Source organism: Balaenoptera borealis (assembly GCF_965194805.1).
Source record: "Balaenoptera borealis genome assembly, chromosome: 6".
In the NCBI taxonomy this organism is placed as follows: domain Eukaryota; kingdom Metazoa; phylum Chordata; class Mammalia; order Artiodactyla; family Balaenopteridae; genus Balaenoptera; species Balaenoptera borealis.
In genome coordinates, this window is record NC_138863.1 from 23,722,286 (window position 1) to 23,742,401 (window position 20,116).

Below are 20,116 nucleotides of genomic sequence, written 5' to 3' on the forward strand. Positions count from 1 at the left end.
GGGAAAAGCTCATGCGATTCAGCTACCCAGACATTCACTTTGATATGAACTTAACATATGAGAAGGAGGCTGAGCTGATGCAGTCTCATATGATGGACCAAGCCATCAACAATGCAATCACCTACCTTGGAGCTGAGGCCCTTCACCCTCTGATGCAGCACCCACCAAGCACAATCGCTGAGGTGGCCCCAGTTATAAGCTCAGCTTATTCTCAGGTCTATCATCCAAATAGGATAGAAAGACCCATTAGCAGGGAAACCTCCGATAGTCATGAAAACAACATGGATGGCCCTATCTCTCTCATCAGACCAAAGAGTCGACCCCAGGAAAGAGAGGCCTCTCCCAGCAATAGCTGCCTAGATTCTACTGACTCAGAAAGCAGCCATGATGACCACCAGTCCTACCAAGGAAACCCAGCCTTAAATCCCAAGAGGAAACAAAGCCCAGCTTACATGAAGGAGGATGTCAAGGCTTTGGATACCACCAAGGCTCCTAAGGGCTCGCTGAAGGACATCTACAAGGTCTTTAATGGAGAAGGAGAACAGATTAGGGCCTTCAAGTGTGAGCACTGTCGAGTCCTTTTCCTAGACCATGTCATGTACACCATTCACATGGGTTGCCATGGCTACCGGGACCCACTGGAATGCAACATCTGTGGCTACAGAAGCCAGGACCGTTATGAGTTTTCATCACACATTGTTCGAGGGGAGCACACATTCCACTAGGCCTTTTCATTCCAAAGGGGACCCCTATGAAGTAATGAACTGCACATGAAGAAATACTGCACTTACAATCCCACCTTCTTCAGATGTTGACATACCTTTTTTTTTTTAATATTATTACTGTCATTAATTCTTATTTTGTGGACGCAGTGTCATTTGCTCTGCCTAATTACAATAAGGAAGAAACAGAAGAGAGAAGGGATGGGATATTGTTTCTTGACAACTTGGCTTGTTTATTTTATGGGAATTGAAGAGCAGTTCATTTCTGCCATGCATAGATGTTAAGGTATATCATGCTTTGAGAAAAACATAATCACTTGATTTGTAAAGATTCACCTAAGTATTCTAATTTGCCACTGATGTTCAGGATTATGATTGAAGGCAGGAAAGATTAGCGTTTTCTGGGTAGGACTTTCACAGTTTAAAATGGGATAAGTAATTTTACTGTTCAAAGAAGAATTTGTTTCAAAATGTAAACTGTTTCTTTTTCCCTCTAGAGATCATGGAACACAAACACATTATTTTCAGTGATAACTCCTTGGAAGACTTGTTGTTGTGGGTTCTATGTTTACCTCCCCATAAATTCCATAGAATTTATAATATGGTATGTTGTACACTGTACCATATAGCAAAACTTTTAAACTACAGGTAGTTAAGGACAGCTACAAATACATCTGAGGTCCTAGGATCTTATTTTTCTAAACTTAAGCACTGTTTTTCCATAGTTTTGATGACTGGCATTTTATAGACACCCTGGCAGCCTTACTTTTAACACCTTTAATGAATAGTATTTTTATCTAGTTTTCAGAATAACATATGGTCTAAGAGCGGCTAAGAGGCAGTCAATAGTTTCCAGAAGGGACCTCTGCTTTTCTTAAATTTGGGAAGTTTTCTTTTAAAGTTGTAATGGGATGGCAGCATAGTATATGTATCTCTTTCTAAAAGTATGCTTACGATTGTCACTTTATCAGCATTTAATCAGTGTTAACCAGTCAGCAGAAAAATATAATTAGGCTAACAGTAGGGGGAAAAAAAAGTCCACTCAGAAATCCCTTTTCTGGTATTTCTCTTTTCACTGGTTTTTCTCAAGCTGTGACCACCCAGTGTTTTGTCCATAGTCTGTTCATCTTTTACTCTTCTAGTGGAAGGTCTATAAAAATCTTGCCATAGGCTATTTCTTTCAAAATCTCCTCAGAGCAATTGCTAATTTGACCTGAATGTGGTAACTTGAACCCCATAAGATTATGGAACTAGGGCTATTTATTCTAGTATTTCTTCAATAATAATATTTACCACTTTTTGGTACAAGGAAAAGGGAACGTCTTTGTAACCGGTACATTAACTAGAGATAAGACAGAAAAACAAAACTTATTTTTACCTTTTTCTTGGAGTCCAGAATGTGACTGAACCTCCAAGCTTGTGTCCACATCCACATTTTTCTGTCTCAAAAACATGCAACTATTTATAAGTTCTTGTCAGAAATGAATCTCAATCCCTTACTGCAGAATTTTTCTTCTTTTAATTCATACATACGTTGCCATATTTCATGTACAGATTTTAATTTCTTTTATATGGGTGCGCCTCTGCTTTTTCTTTGCAGTCTTAACAGCACTAGAGGGGAGGAACTGAATGAAACTGATTAAATTCATCTTGGGGGGCACCCTTGGAGGGGGAACTTACTGCCTGTGTTTAGGGAGGACAGGCCTGACCATGACTGGATTATCTGATAACCATTTCTGAATACTAAAGTTACATTAAGCTGATAACCGCTGTAAAAAAAAATCATTACATGGGATGCTGAAACTGTGTTTCTTAATGATGCAAGAATGATGTGAGAATTAGCAAGACTAGAGAACTGTGGACAGATAGGCAGATCTGGCCCCAGTACTGTTCTTCACTCATTTTCTAGTTTACCATCTGCTTGCGTAAGCAGCTTCTAAGCACTGACACAGCTAGAGCTAGGCAAAAATGGTTACAACGCAACTCTCTTTTACTAGCCCTCTGTGGTAATTATTTCTGAAGAAATGTCTAAATTGTTCCTTTAACTCTGAGAGAAGGCACCAAAACAGAAATGCAAAATGTTTTAAAGAGAACGTCCACTGTCACTTTTCCTGCATGCTTTGGTACATTACCGCATTGTGAACATACAGTGTATTCAAAGGTGAAGCATGTCTTTGAGACTTCCTCACCCACCTGCCCCAACCACTCATAAATAATTGGAATTTAATTTTTTTTTTCCTTTTAGAGGAAGGTAAATAATTTAAGGTTAGTGATTTTGTGTTTTACTACAATTTAAGGAAATATTTGGATGGCAGTCAATATGTTCATAACTTTGGCTATGTGTGAGTTTCTGCTGGCATCATCTATGAATTTTTTTCCTGGTTACTATTTTTTATTTTCAGTGTATGAACAATCATGTACCTACCTGCCCTGGGATGAAACTGAATTTAGGTGGACCTACAGAGTTGTATAGTACCCCCATGAGGACAGTACTAATGCACTCTCCTTTTCTGATTTCATCTTTTTGAGAATCTTTTTTATTGAAAGGACTTAATACTTTTGAGAGTGTATTTGCTACAAGTGTGTACTTGTACTTTCTTAGCTTTATATAAGGAACAAAAAGAGGTAAAGATGGCTCAGGGTGTGGCAGGGACAAATGAGGACAAGATCAATTCAAATGTGTAGTTTAGACAGAATTTTTGTGGACACAGTGCTTCTGGGAAACCCTGGATGGCTATATTTGCATGCTTCTTCACGAAAGGAAATATGCAAGGTGGTAGCACCTAAAAATAGATATGAGAGTCAGACACCAAATAAATCAAGTTTTACATAACAGTTATATGCCCAGTTTATTTAGGTGAGATTTCCCATTACAGATTATTTGAGGGGCATGAAAATAGGTTAGCTTCTGTATTTTCCAGTTTGGCAAAAATTCATCACATTGCTTTGCCCTAATTTTGCCCAGAATTTTATCTCCAGCTCCTGTTAGAGAAATGTGTTGCCTCTCTCTGATAGTGGTCAATCACTTTTAAAAAGCCATTCTAATCTGGCTTGTTAAAATAGTGAAAGTGACCAGTAAGCAAATTGGAAGAGATTTTGAGTTGTTGAAACATGCCATTGAGAATTTTCTGGAGGGACAAAATGGGAGAACGAGAGACTAGGATTCAGATTTGGCTAAAAGTAGGGATTGTCTCTCCTACATACATACAAGCAGCTATATACATGCATCATAGTACACATACACACACATTCTTTTAAAGAAAATTCATGAAAAAAAGCAGAGTGATCAGATGTGTTTCCAGAGCCTATAGAGAGTTAAAATTATAGTTAATACCTGAGCAACTTAGTAGGTTTACTTTACCAGATTATACTGAGAAATATTAAAGTTACTAGTGTGTCTTTAGGACTAGTTGCAACTATTCAACTTAAACCTTGAGGCTTTACTGTGTACTTACAGAACAAATCAAAACAAATCAAATCAAAAATAAAAAAAGCTTTAAGTTGATTTGATATAACCTCCAAAGTGAAAGAAACACAAATTACTTTTGAATAGGAAGATACAGAAAAGAAAAATTTTCAACTTTTACTTGTTGACAAATGGAGAAAAACAAGAATGTTTTAGTGAGCTTGGTATTGTTTTGATTTATGGTTTTTGTGTCTCAGTTGTAGACCTCACAGAACCATGAAGTTTTATGATATTTTATAAATGTTTGACAAAATTTACATCAGTGAAGGCATTTAGATGAAAATGATGTTTTACTTACTTCCCAAATGTTATCTTTAAAGTGATTCCTTATGGTGGAAAAAGAACAGAAAAGGCTGCAAAAATACAAATAAAAAACTATATGCTCCTGGTTTCAAGACAGAACTTAAGACTATAGGAGGTACTGGATACATTATTTTTTAACTTTGAATTGTTCATTTTACAAAAAGGGATAAGTTACATTTGTGGTCATCTTTAGTTATATTTTATATATATTTTAGTAAGTACTATCTGTGTGAAAATATTCTAAAACAGAAAATTCCCCAAATGCAAAAGTAAAGAAGAATGGGGGGGGAGCGGTGAAATTAAAGTCTGTATATATGAAAGTTATCTTAGAAATGTTTTTAAACCTCCAGTTTCTGCAAGATAATTAAAATATACAGTAACTGGTCTTAAGATCCTGAATTTAATGTATTAAATACTTATAAAATTTATTTATATTGGTGCCTTTTTAAAATGCATTGAGAGAGTGTTGGTTAGCCATTGTAGCTCTACCACACTTTTATTGTGTGTTTTTAAAAATCACTTAAAATTGATTACTATATAATTCTTCTTTGCGTTCCTAGGTCAAAACTGTTAGAGGAATTTCCAGTACAGAGACTTTCAGCTTATCTGCTTAAAGTAAAAGGAAACTTTGAAACCAGATGTTAATATCTTTTTAGTTTGATAATATTTCTGAATACCATTACAAGATTATGCAGGTAAAATATGAAGTAGAGGGAAATTGTAGCTGTGAATTGCATTGTGGTATGTGTTTTTGTTTTGTTTTTAAGGAAGAATAAGTTCTAATATCATACAAGGCTTTATTAGTGGAATTTTTGGTCAATAAAATATAGTATTGTTTTGGAATTTCACCTGTAGACTAGTGTTCTGCTAGTCTTAGAACTTCTGTCTTCTAACCTGTTAATGTTTTGTGGAATGATGTAGAGAAGTAGGTAATTAATTCTCCTTGAACAAAACAAAACTGAACAGTCATATCGCATTGCTGTTCTCCAAAGCATAATCTCAAATGGTTTCCTACCATGGTTGGGTATTACTTGCAATGGATGTGTTAAAATATGACAGCTTTTTAAAAAATGAGCTGCTTGTTATTCAAAGCAAATGTCATATGACCAAGAAGCTGTGATATGCTAGTGTTTCTTTTTATCATAGTGTATTGCGCTAGGCCAAATAATGACATCTTGAATATTTTTACATTTATTGCAGAAACCTAAAATTTTGGAATTTCCATACGGTTTTTATGTAACATTGTATTTTTAGCCTTTTAGTTTTCTCTTGCTGTACTGTAAGTTTGTGGATATTTTTCACACACACTCTTAGAAATAAGTTCCTAATTCTGTTTACGGGGTTTTTCTCCGGTAACATTGCATTTGTATATTTTCTGTATAAATTTGTTGTGAATTAACCTTTATCCCATACAGAGAGTGGTACATGAATGACTAGTTTTCTAAGATGTCCTTTTTATTGTGAATAAAATATAAAATTTAGAGGCCCTCTGCTAAGCCACATAAAGTACAGCATAAAACTTCATATAGGTACAGATAAGCCAGTTTGCAGTTAATCGGGCCCTTCAAATTACCTCAAGTGACACACAGTAAGAAAAGCTTCTTGAACGGGTGGAGGTCACTGAATCCCCAACTATGCACTTATCAGGATTCTACTTAATTTACTGGAAATGGATTTTTTTTAAAAATGAATACACTGTAACAAGGGAAGGACTCTGGGTTTTGTTTTTTGTTGTTTTATTCTTCTGTGTTTGTTTTTTTTAAGTAGTTCAATTTCTGAAACTGTGATAAAACATTTTGACTGTCAAGCACGCTCAGATTTTAACATAAATCACTTCCCCTTCTGTGTAGTGAAGTTCTTTGTGATCTCTTAAATTTTGCCTACTCTCTCCACCTCTTTTCTTTTCTTTGTCCACGTTCCCTCCATCATTGTCTCTGGACATCTCTGCCTGTCTCTCCCCCTACTAGTTTGAGGATTAGGTCAACTCTTACTTCCAATTCATAGGTCTCTTAAGTCTTAATTTTTTGTGTATGATTTTTGTTGGCTGTATAATCCGCTGACATATTTTTATACTCAAGTGTAGTTTTATAATTTTTTAAAAAAGGTAGTTGGATTAAAACTAGTAAGGTATATAACCCTTGTGTTACTTTCACTTTCACTTTCAAGTCATCTAAAATATGACTTCAGAGATTATGTAATCATATTAACATGATATGTTTGCCTTCCTTTTTTGCTGGATTTTGTGTTCTGATTTGCTTTTCTTCCTAAAATGTGTATTATGAGAGATTAAACAATTTTTTTGCAAGAATTTAGAAAGATGTTAAAAATCTGAAGCAAAAAGTCTTAACTATCTCCCAGTTGGGAGAAAATGCTTTAACATTTCTATAATAATATTCCAGGTTTGGAGTGGGCTCTCCAGGCTCCACATTTGCTCCTAATAGTTGACCTTTTAGACCATGTGTTATTTGCAATCCCAGAATGGTTGCTTCTGCTATTTAGTTTAAAAGATGTTTTCTTTTCTTTCTGTACAAGTGCAATACTTTTCTTAAAGTCTTAAAAACTATGGTTATTTTTATCTTTCTTTCGTTAGTTAAAGACAAAAAGAAACCCTTGAAAATTATGGTATGTTAGTTAAAGGACACAACAAGCAAAAAGAAAAACACTCCACAGACAAAAGATTAGAGAATGTGGAAACTACTGGTCTAATCTCATGGTATCTCTATTTAGGCTAAATTTTCATTGCAATTAGTAATCTTTTGCCTGAGAAATGTGTCCTAAAGTTGAAATTCTTAGAGACTGAATTTTTTTCTTAGACCCTTACCCAGTGTTTTAAATTAAGAACCTAGTATTTTTTTATTTCTCTATTCTCCTTTTGGAAATGAACTTTAAAATAAAAGTAAAGCACTTAGCTCAATTTTAAACACCTATCACCTATTGGAGAAAATTTTTAAGAAATATTTGGAGCACTCCTGTTTTCATACAAACTTAAGTAAGAGGTATTTTTCATATCATACATATTTATATGTAGTATTCTGATTTTCTTTTTTTTATACCTGTGTCCCTGTAGTAAAACTGCTGTAATGTAAATACATATTTGGTTTAAAAGATAACATTTCTTTGGCATTTCTTTTAAAGGCAGTTACTGCATTTGTACAGTATATGTCTTGGCCATTTTAGATTTTTTTTCTTTAACAATACCAAAGGTAATTAGACTACTTTAAAAACTAATTGCTTGACAGTTTCTAGGATATTTTAAGTTTTAGAAGCGAAAAATAAATAGGTCAAACCAGTAAACCTCATTTTTTTCAAACTAATAATTTGGGAAAATAAAAACTATTGTTTAAAAAAGATATATATATATATAAATATATATGTAAAATTAAAATTCCAGACCTTGTATGTCAGGTTTGCTCAGTGTAATGTAGTTTTTTTAAGGCTCAAATACCATACCTCAGAAAATGAGGTTTACTATGGAAATACTGAAACAGTCTTTGCAGCTGTGTGACAAGTCACTCTGCTATATACCAGTTTGGAGACCTCCGCTAACAGTTTTGTCACTGCAGACTAAAATGTGGGACTTGTATTTTCTTTGTTTTTAATGCACACACATACATGTTCTGAGCATGTATGTGGGTATTGTGTATACGTGTATGAATGTTGTATATGCATGTGTGAGTGTGTGTCTGTATGTATGTACAACTAAAGAAGCTGCAGAAACTTTGTAATACTTTGTGAAAAGGATTATATTATAAAGGTTTGTACTGTCTGAGTGCACAGCTACTGGAATAAATTTAGGGAATCTCAGGAACAAGCATATAATTTGTCCAAGATTTATTTCTTCTCAGAAGTGTAAGTGCAGTTTTTAATTCTGTATATTATTTAATATTTTACCAATAAAATAAACTTCTGACATAAAAAGTTTGCTATAAAAACTTTCTGGCGAAAATTCTGTACACAAACACATCTTTCAAATACAGAAACCTGAACTATTGAATCATATCAGGCTTACGTTATCATTGCCATCGTGTATACATGTCATGCTTCCTGACCCAGAGATTTGGGTACCTGTGAGATCAGAAACCTCCATCATTACTATGTAGTCCACCAAAGCAGAGAACAAAGTAACCTATGGTTTGTTAAGGATGACCTCTCTTTTCTCTCCTGGCAGTTTTCATATATATCTTATTTTACCCTTAAAACAAATCTTAAAGGTATGTATGTCAGAGCCTATCCCCTATTTATAGAAGAAAAAAGTAAGACCTGAGGGAAGAAAGTTGTGACTTGCTCCAGAGTACAGAGTGAATTACACAAGCCGTCCAAGTAATGGTCAATCACCATATTAGAAACCAGCATTTCTTAGGAATCAGACCAAGATTAGATTAAGGATTAAGTCATAGAGATTGTTCAATCACATAGGCAAAAATGGGTTGTCTGTTATACTACCATTTCAGGTTATACCACCACTATGTGAGTCGTAATCTCCTCAGATTTTAAAAATATGGTTTGCTTTAACATAAGGTTTGTTGTTACAAATGTCTTCATAACTGGAAACGTAAAAGAACACATATGATTATAAACTCATTTTATTGAGCTTTAGCTATCTTTTATCCCCCATGCCAAGTTAAAGTCCACCATCACATTTGAGATGGCTATTAGAATTTTCCTCCATCCATAAGTATTAGAATTTTAAGAATATTTATCACATTCCCCAATAATTTCACTTCCACATGCCACAGGGAATGAAAAATGCTACATATTCAAATGAAATGTTACTTCATTGACCAGCCTTTAATCCAAAATACTAACCTACCTTGTGGGGGAAAAGTGCAAACAAATGAAGTAGCAAGGTTTAAAAGTGTTAAGTTTAGAAGGATCCCTTCAAGATCAGCAAGAAATATCAAATTCTCCTGACTTATAGTATCGACAGAAGCAAAATGAAAAAGATTTTTTAAGCCTGCCATATGTTCTTGATTTTTCTATTGCAGTAGAGTCAGAGAAATGATAAATAATTGAAATCTTGATATGCTTGTAAGACTTTTATCAACATGCTCAAGCCCAAGGGTTCCCTGGGGTGTGAGCCACCTGGTGAAGGAAGTTCATTTTTAGCATTTTAGCAACTCTGCCTCTTGCTATTAGGGAGTACTAAGATGGACCTATTAAACATTCAACAAAACCTCATGTTTCGTTAATAGCCCTACTAACAGTTCCCGATGTGATTTTTTTTTTTTTTTTAACTTCTCACTAGAGAGACCAACAAGGATAACAACTGGTAAAACTGAATTTTCCTGCTTTTCTCTGGTTTGGCACAAAACTTGAGGGAGGTGCCTCCATAAACTAGCCTAACAGGCAGAGGGGAGGAATTGATAAAGAGTATAAAGTACCCATAATTCCATATAAAAATGGGGAAAAGTAAAGGGAGATCCCAGAAAATAAACAGATGCTCAGTCTGAGAAAAAGAAATGTTAGCCTTTTTCTTTTTGTCCTTACTGCTGCCCTGTAATCCCCAAATATGTCTTAGATCAGACCAACTACTTCTAACTTGAAGTTCTGTCAGGCACAGGACAAATCCCTCAAAACACAAGGAGGGGAAAGGGTAAGCCTGGACGAAGTGAGAGAGCATTGACGTTACATTTGGTATATACACTACCAAATGTAAAACAGATAGTGGGAAGCAGCTGCATAGCACAGGGAGATCAGCTCAGTGCTCTGTGACCACCTAGAGGGGTGGGGTAGGGAGGGTGGGAGGGAGATGCAAGAAGGAGGGGATATGGGGATATATGTATATGTATAGCTGATTCACTTTGTTATATAGCAGAAACTAACACAACATTGTAAAGCAATTATACTCCACTAAAGATGTTTTTTAAAAAAAAACAGTAAAAACAGCTGCTGCCCATATAGGTGTTGAGTTGTTTGTTCTAGAAGCCCTTAAAAGAGCTATATGAACCTGATCATCTGACCCATTGGAACATATGCAAAGAAGCAAGAGTTATAAATGCACAGGAAGAACCAAAGGTAAAAATGAAGGTAAGGGTGTGTGTGTGGGGCACGAATGGGCCTTAGGTAAGCCTATGCCTAAAGAGGCAAGAGTCATGCCGTATTGTCATTTTACCTCAGCTGATGGAGATGGGATCAGAATCAGCTGTCTCCACTGGGAGGGTTTTGTGAAATCCCTTGATAGGGAAGTAGGAGAATTTAACTGAGGGAATGGGAATAAAGTCCCTATTATCTCAAAGCCCTGGGCCCACGTATTGGTTCTGGTTTGGTGGATATAAAAGCTTAAGAGACTATGGCCCACACAGCTTTTGCAAATGATGGGGGAGTTTCTAACATTCCCCATTCAGAAGTAGGGATGGGAAGACCTAGGGCCTTTGGCTATTAGAGCAATAAAAGTGGATGTGTATCTTGGAAGCTGAATATCCAAGTCTAGGGAGTAAGTGGCCTTATTTTCTTTCCTATTTTTTTCCTTCTTCCCCTGTTTTTTCTCATGACGTCATGTAGTTCATCTACATCTCTTTCCAGCTTTTTTCTCACCACCCTCCTCATCTGTGTCCGCACCAACCTTTTTTCTCTTTCCCCGCTCTTCTCAACATAACCTGTTGTACCATTTGCTATCTGTTCTTCTTCACCCTGTCACAATTCTGATTAATCTGAAATACAATCATTTTTAATATAAGTAATTTAGTGCAACCAGAATATGAGTTTTAACTATGCCTTTTTCTTCTTTACAAGGACTTTACAAATTAGCACAGTTGTTAACTGGATTTATCTAATTTACTCTCAAAGATCTCATGGAAATTGTAGGCTACCTGATACTTTATTAATAATAGGTTCAGGTTGTTGTGATTTTGTTCATAAACACCCCCAATAAGTGAAAAAGCTAAAACTAGACTCTTAATTCTGTATATACTTAGTCCAGTGTTTCATTTCAAAAGAAGTTTATTCAGCATTTGATTGATAAGCCCCACTAATAAAGGGGAATAACAGATTTATAGTCTGAATGTTTGTGTCCACCCAAAATTCACATGGTGAAATCGTAATGTTAATTTGATGGTCTTAGGAGGAGGTGTCTCTGGGAGGTGATCAGGTCATGAGAGTGGAGCCCTCATGAATGGGATTAATTCCCTTAAAAAAGAGACCTCACAGAGCTCCCTAGTCCCTTCCACTATGTGAAGACACAGCAAGAAGGCACCAGCTATGAACCGGGAAGAGGACCTTCACCAGAATGCGAACATACTGGTGCCTTGATCTTGGACTTCCAGCCTCCAGAATTGTGAGAAATAAATTTCTGTTGTCTATAAGCTACTCAGTCTGTGGTCTTTTGTTATATCAGCCTGAATGGACGAAGACAGCAAATATTATAAGGTAGTGATAACAAAAAATAATGTTTCAACAGTCATACCTTATAAGTAATGTTTTGCTTATTGTGATTTTTAAACAGAATGATTCCAGATAAACTCACTGACACAGTCAGGAAGGCTAAGAAATAGCATTAAGTAGCAGGGCAAAAATAATCTGGAATTAAAATTTTTCTGCAGAAATTTTAAAGATGGATAAATTATCCTAAACATGGTCTTCTGAAAACTGCCTTCATGCTTGATTTAAATAAGTGTGGGCTTTTGATTGTTTACCAAGTTTCCTCCATAATTAATGGCATTCTTTGCCTATCCATATCAGTCTATCCGTATCCTCATACTCCTTTTCTTTCCTTATTGCAGAATATAATTTCCAATATTTATGCTTGTTTTCCAACTCCTTTCTATTTAAAACTCTTGAGCTAACTTGTCATCAGTAATATGAAGATATTTGTACTGGAAGCCCTGGCCATGATATCCAAGTGTTTGCAATGATAAGTTGTCACTTTATGGTATCTTCCAAATTCAGTAAGTGGCCTAGATATTGTGCTTATTCTTGTTAGGTGCTAAAACCTATCTACTAATTTACCACTTTGTTAATTCTGTAGCCTAAGGGAGTTTCCAAGATTCACTCCAGTTCCAATTCTAGCCATTATGAAGTGAGTGATATATTTATGATAAAATCCGACCTGATGTCGTGTACCCTCAGGATTGAGACATGTACAACCATCTGGAATTTCTTGGCTTTGACCTGACAAGTTCCCCAGTCTTCAGGAATGGTTGCTGTAGTTACGCCTACCACCATGTTCCCTTGTCTTCTACAATATAAGTAAGTAACCTGGTATTTTGGCCTTCAAACAGTCTATCCTTTGTCTCCCCACCTCACCCCACCTCCCCTTCTTGTTTTATTTATTTATTTGCATCAGATTGTAACATGTATATATATTACTATCATTTGATAACACTCAAGGGGAAAAAAAAAAACTGGGACAGCAAATGACTCATGTTTTTCCAAACTCTTAGCCAAATTACTTTGTAGTCATCCTAACAAATGGTAGAGTTTGGCTATACCAATGTATTACACTAATATATTTTCCAAGTTACAAGTATAAGCCCAGAGTCTTCTGCTTTCTTCTTTAATGTTTTGACAAGTCTGATTATAGCTAAGAATGTGATCACTTGATCACATAATGAGCATAGGAAAAACTCTACTTCAGGCACAGGTAAAGGGACAACAGCACTTTATTCACCAAGAAGAATTTAAGTAGCTTTCTTGGGTCTTTGAGATATGAAATGAGTTGTTGTCTAATTCTTTTGAATTAGCACTATGTTATTATCTCTCTTACACTTTTTTTTTAATTGCAACTCTAAAATAGACACCGATATTATCTATTTAAACTAGAGTATGCTGAAAAACACTCTCTGCCTTAATTATAAAAATGTGGTTTGGGCTTTTTAAAAATTATTAAACATCCTCTTGAGATACCTGCCACCATATTCAATATGATATTTTTCAGTGTTAATAACATTCTCCTTTGTGCTATATTTTGAACTCTTCTTAGAGTAATTTATCCTGGTCATAGTTTCTAACCTATAGAAAACTTAACACTGAAGAGCTTGATATTGTGTGGTGACTTTGAGGCCATGTAAAAATTTGCTAACATATCATTCTATCAATGTAGATTATATTAATGACGTAGTTTTTTTTTTTTTAAGATGAAGTATGTTACATATGCTTGGATGAGTTATATTATACTCCTGTATGTGACTCAGAAAACATGGCACAATTATCCCAGTTTAAAGAAAGCCTCCAAAAATAACCAAGATAAATGGAGGGCATGTGTTTTCTGTGATCACGTGGCTCATACTAATGTCCGTATGCCTTGCCAGCCACATTTCCAATGTGTGTATAACCCAACTACAATTATTAGTCACCACATAGAGGTTTATAAGTAGCTTTGGGTAATGCTAGTGTTCCATGGTAACCTAGCATATTCAAGCATCAGGACTGGTGATCTCTCAGCCTGCTGCTTTTGGACAGTCAGTGTCACCTATAATAATACACCAGCAGAGGGTTAAGGTACAACTAGTATAATTTGTTCACTTGTTACATTTTAAAGTTTGTAAACTTTCCGGGTTCTATTTATCTGCTGTTTGTTCTTTAGTTCTCTGGAGGCTGAGTTATAAATAACCCTTATACTTCTCAGAAGCAAAGACTTTTTCTACTTTTCTCATTTTTAAGTAAGACTTATTTTCACTATTTTGAACCTGTGTAAATTACAAATGCAATAGTCTGGAAAAGGAAAAGAGCTTTAGCTTCTAAATTTGTTTTGGTCTGTGAGATCTAAATTCATCCCATTTGTCCAGTTATTATGGCAGAACTCCATAATAAAACTAATTTTGAGAAACAAGGACAGCAACATCATTGGCCATCTGAATGACAGTAAGAGTGAATGACCTATCCCACTGCATTTATCACTATGTACAAAACAGGCCTGATTTATATGGAGTAACACCTAATTCATGACACAGCAAGGCCTTTTGATATTTTACTCTAAGTATAAAGTTACGCTACATATGGGTCTAAGTCCTTGATCATTTTATTAATATTAAACATAGAATATTTAGGAGATATAGTTATGAAAGCATGTACACGTTTTAAAACCTAGATTTAAACCTGATTCTGTCAAGATGAAGGGAGTAAATTATTATCATTTGAAGATGTAAGGGTTTGTTTTTTTGTTTTTTTGTTTTTTTTCTTTTGAGAACCCTGAAGAAATTACTTGGTAAATAGCTCTAGAAGAACAAAAAACAAGTATGAAGCAACATATTCACACTTTCATTCTAGGATTCTGGCCCTGTGAACATTATTTATTCTGGGATTCTTGGCAAGGTCACTTTGAGTCCTTGGAGAAGTTTAAGCAAATGTCTACAGAATTAGCCTGTAGGATGAGGCTTTAAGAGAATAGAATGTGCAGATGATTTTGTTTCCAAAATTAAATTTGAGTCTACTTTGAAAGTTTGAGGAGACCATAAGCTCTGTCCCTTTCCTTTCTATACCATCTCTTCCTTTTGTGCATGTTTGGTTCCTGTTACAGTATTCACTAGTAAAATCATCTAAAATTTCAGGGATTAGAATGTCTACTGCAGGCAATCCACTTTGCTAAGTACTACAGGGAGTTTATTCTTTTAATTCAGTTACTTCCAGTGTGTCAGATTGGGTGCTTAGGATATAATATTGAATATGACCAAGTCTGTGTACTCAAAGAAATTATCTTACACTGAGGAAGAAAACAAATAATTAGGAATAAAACATGATAGTCATTACTATAAATGTAAAAGTAAAATGCCGTGAAGATAAATAGAAGGGGAACCTAATTTAGCACTGGAGCGAGAAAAAGCATCCTGGTAGAAGTGACGTCTAAGCTGAGTCCAAAAGGATAAATCGAAGTAAATTTGATGAATGTGGAAAACTGAGAGAGAAAGATGGAAAGTGTGTTCTATGCAGAGGGAAGACATCTACAAACTCCTGGAGAGGAGGGTGGAGAGAAAACAGACAGATGAACAAGAGGAATAGGACAAAGGAGAATCAGAAAGAGAATAAATATGAATGGTTACCTTCAGGAAATTGCATGCTCAGTATGGCTGGAGTATATGATGAGAACAGGGACACAGCAAGAGATAAAACTGGAGAGGTGAGTAAGTAGAGTCAGATATTAGGGCTTTGTTTTTTTAATTCAAGGAATTTGAATCTATACCAAGGGAAACAAGAACGAATGAAGATTCTATTGGGGAGTGACATGGTTAGATTTGCAAAATTGCTTGGGCTTCAGTATGAGACTAGTTTGGAGGGATGCCAGACATGAAGTAGAAGTTGCTACAGTAAATCCTAGAAAAAGATCATGGTGGCTGATGCTATGGGAGTGGTCTGGAAATGGACAGATGTGCTTAGACTCCAAAGATATTTAAAAGGTAGAAGTGCTGGACTGGTGATTGGTTGTATGTAGGTGGTGAAGAAGAAGGATATATTGAGGATGATACCCTAGTTTCTGAGTCAGAAAAGTAAGTACACAGGGTTGCCATTGTTTGATGTCAAAATCACAGGGGGGAGAAACAGATTTGAGGGGTAGAAAGAGGAGGAACATACTGAACACGTTGAGTGTGAAATACCAGTGTGACATCCAAGTGGAGATGTCTAGTAGGAAAGCGAAGATACTAGGTTAATATCAGGAGAGAGATCTGAGCTTAAGTTCATATAAACCCCACTTGGATGTCATACTGGTATTTCACACAATATGACATATAAAATATATGGTATGTATACTATATATAGACACACACATATACTATATATATGGTAATATGAAACCACAGAGTGGATGAGATCATCTAGGGAGAGTGTACAGCAAAAAAGCAAACTTTAAACTCAAGGGATTAAAGTGTAAAGTGTAAGAAGAGTTTTATCAAGGAATGCGTAAAACAATAGAAGGAATGAGATGTACAGAAATGATTATAAAGAAAAGCTGTGACCAAGAATCAAAACACAGGTACTGGGAGAAGGTTTTGGGGCCAGAAATAGCCTCATAGAAAAGGTGGGATTCAAGAGAGATTTTGAGAGGCTTCCCTTGTGGCACAGTGGTTAAGAATCTGCATACCAATGCAGGGGACACGGGTTCAAGCCCTGGTCTGGGAAGATCCCACATGCGGCAGAGCAACTAAGCCTGTGAGCCACAACTACTGAGCCCACGTGCCGCAACTACTGAAGCTCATGTGCCTAGAGCCCGTGCTCTGCAGCAAGAGATGCTACCGCAATGAGAAGCCCACACACCGCAACGAGTAGTAGCCATTGCTCGCCACAACTAGAGAAAGCCCGCACACAGCAACAAAGACCCAATGCAGCCAAAAAATAAATAAATAAATAAGAGAGATTTTGAAAATTCTGTTGGAAAGTTCTCAGAAAGATAACTAAAAAGTTAGGTTGAAATTGTGTTACAAAAGAATTTTAAGGGAAAGCTTCCTCAATTTTAAGTTCCTCTGAATTTGAATGTGTCTAAGAGAAACAGAGCACAACCAGAGACCTCAAACAGGCACAGGCACAGACACAGACCACCGCTTGGCCAGAGAGTGAATCCCCATATACCTCAGCTGGGGTGGTGGGTGGTGTCCAGTCATGTGTGTCTCCTTCTCTCATGAAGGTTTGAACAGTTTTTTGTTTCTCTTTGTGATGTATGCAATAGAATACCATTTAAAATTGTTCTTTTATAGATGTGGCATGTATGTGTAAAACAAATAGTTGTATGTTTGCACTTATTTAAATATGCCATGCATTATCATCTTATTTTGAGCTAGAGGTTTTGTCTCAATTTACAGAGATAGAAACAGGGGTCCTCACCATGAGGCTTTTGGTGAATTTATTTACATAAGCCTTTTTTCTCCACCACCAAATCATCACATGACTGGGAACTGGGGTTTCATAGTCAGATGATGTTCAAGGTCACACTAAGGCAGGATGTACAGTTATAGAACAACCCTGTAGCCCGACAGAGCTTTTAGACAATCTCTTTTACCTACATAGGCTTCTCTGGAACCACTTTTTAACCACAATGTGTTACTGGTCTTCTGGTAACCTGCGTGCTTTGTAGTAAAATTAACTAACTTTTCCCATTTATTATCATACAAATCTTCAGCTATGCACACAAATATAAATTAGCTGGATACATAAAATATGCGCTGCCCAATATTATTATTTTTGCAGGCTATGTAGGAGGGCATTTTACAAATACAATATAGAAAGAATTTCACATCATAATATATGGATAGATTATTTAAAATCTATAATCTTAAGAGAGAGCCTCTTCTATTATACGTATATATTATAAAAATTAATAAAGTTAATTATGGGTGACAACATTTCACCTGAAATAGAAAGTTTATGACAGGACTTCTAGGTAACACTAAACCCACTCATGAGTTTGTGATTATTACGTATCACGGTGCTATGCAATAGAAATGTAATATGTGCCACAAATACAAACTACATATGTGATTTAAAATTTTTCTAATAGCCATATTTAAAATAAACAAGTGAAATTAATTTTAATAATAGTTTTTGTTTATCCCAATATATCTAATATACCTAATATTAGCATAAAAAATCTTATAAGATATTTTACCATCTTTGTTTTTCATGGTCTTTGAAATCCAGTTTTTATTTTACATTTACAATGTATCTCGATTTGGCCTAGACATATTTCACTAGCCACATTCCAAGGGCTCAGTAGCAGATCTTTGATCTGTCTCAATAGTTAAACTCAATTGTATAAATAAGCCTGTGTTGTAATAATGACCACAGCTACCTTTTATTAAGTTATGTAACAGTCACTGTGGTGATTTCCATGTTTTTCTTTTTTCATCTTCAAAACAATCATATGATGTAGATGCTACTGTCCACCCCATTTTCTAGTTGGAGTAACGAGAGACTTAAAAGAGTTTAACAGCTTGCCTAAATCTATGGAGTTAACCTGTGATAATCCAGGGATACAAATATGAAGATAATTATATATCATCGCAATATATTTTTTGTTTTAGATAATTTTGTACTTTTAATTTTCAGTGAAGATAGCCAATTTGATTTTAGGGAAAGTAAATGTGTGGAAAAGTGATTGAAGTGAAAGGCGGAAAGGGAGAGACCACTTGACCTGCCCACCTTGCTTGTGGATTAAGAATTTATAAACAGTAAAGAAAAACAAAAGAGATGATGTTACAAAGATAATGATATTGAAGAAAGTGACCACAGGGATGTATATCTTTGCTGAATAAAACTGAAAATGAGTAGAGTAGGAAAGATAGTAGTATATTCTGGATGTGTTTTAATCAGATTATATGAAAGAATTTGTGGTGAAACACAAAAAGTTGTTGAACAGCTACATTATTAAGTATACTGAAAGTAAATCAGTTATAAATGTGTTTAGAAAACTGGAGAATTGATTTTATGTCTGAATTTTCTAAAATATGAAGCTTTGAGTTTGAGAACTAAGAGATTTTGCATTAGATATGATGTCTGAAGAACTAAGATGAGCATTAGGCAAGTCTGATTTGGACAAAATCAGAGATGAATGCAAGAGTCAGTGGTATGGAGTTGGAGGTCCAGGAAAATCCTTAATATAAAGATGTTGTTCCTTTCTTCCCTTGAGTGTGCAGAGATTCTCTACTACTTACAACATTGCAATGGCTCTTTCTTCACTCTATTCATCATCCAGGTTTGCCTTTTTTCATTTGTGTCCGTTCCTTCCATAACACTGGCTTTTCAGCCTGCAAATTAGATCCCTTGTTCCAAACACTAAGCTATTTTTTTTTCCCTATCATTCAAGATACCCCTTGGGATCAATCTACTCCAGGAAGCCTTCCCAAACCATATATGGGAAATACAGTATCCTACATGGAGAGAAACAGTGGCATGGATAATTTATACAAATGTTCTCATTCCATGGGTTAAGTAATGCCATAGGGTAAATCTATATCTTTGGGTCTGGTTTGCTTTATATAATCTCTTTCCCACCTCAGTTTCCACATTCCTCTAATTCAGAACACATACTCCACCTTATTGCTCAGGTTTGTATTGTTTCTCCTGCACATTCATCATCTGCCCTTCCTCCTTGCTATTCGCCTATGAGTCTATAAAAAAAATTTAAGCAAAGAGAATATTAATATTCACGGATAGCTGGCAAGTAAGAATTGATCGAGACCAGGAAATGCTTTACTTCTATTCCTAGAAGAGGTTTTAATTTACTAAGTGGTTAAAGGAGACATAATAGAGTTGAAAGAGAGAATGAGCTTTGGGGTCCATGGACCAAGGAGACCCCAAGATTTATTTGCTTTGTAATATTGCTTATGCTGTTTAATCTTTCTGGCTCAGTTTCTTCATCTAAAGCAGTGGCAAGTATACCTACATGGCAGAGCTATTTATTCATTTATTTATTAATTAATTTTTCTCAGAAATATTACACGTGCCATTTAAATATTAAACATAAGATATAAAAATAAAAATAATTTCCTGACTTCCAGAGATATGTAATAGATTAAAAGGAAATAGAAACAAAATGAAATGTTAGTAAGAGTATTTTAAAGAGGTAGGTTGGGAATAGGTTTAGAGTACAGTGGAGTCAAAGAGGGAAGTTACACATTTTACTTTGAAGGATGGAGGGATCAATCAGGGAAGTCAGGCTATAAATTAAGATGTTGACACTTGACCTATACTGGAGGAAAGACAG

At 35.5% G+C, this 20,116-nt stretch overlaps 1 protein-coding gene across 18 annotated transcripts in view; it reads left to right on the plus strand.

Moving 5' to 3' along the window:
• The window catches only part of IKZF2 (IKAROS family zinc finger 2), a 231,203-nt gene that overhangs the window by 200,532 nt on the left and 10,555 nt on the right, over window positions 1–20,116 (plus strand). For all 18 annotated transcript variants that reach the window (XM_082396902.1, XM_082396888.1, XM_082396893.1 and 15 more), the window contains one exon: window positions 1–20,116. This exon is cut by the window's right edge and continues 10,555 nt beyond it. In XM_082396902.1, coding sequence (XP_082253028.1) covers window positions 1–725 — 725 coding nt within the window. In that variant the 3' untranslated portion in view covers window positions 726–20,116.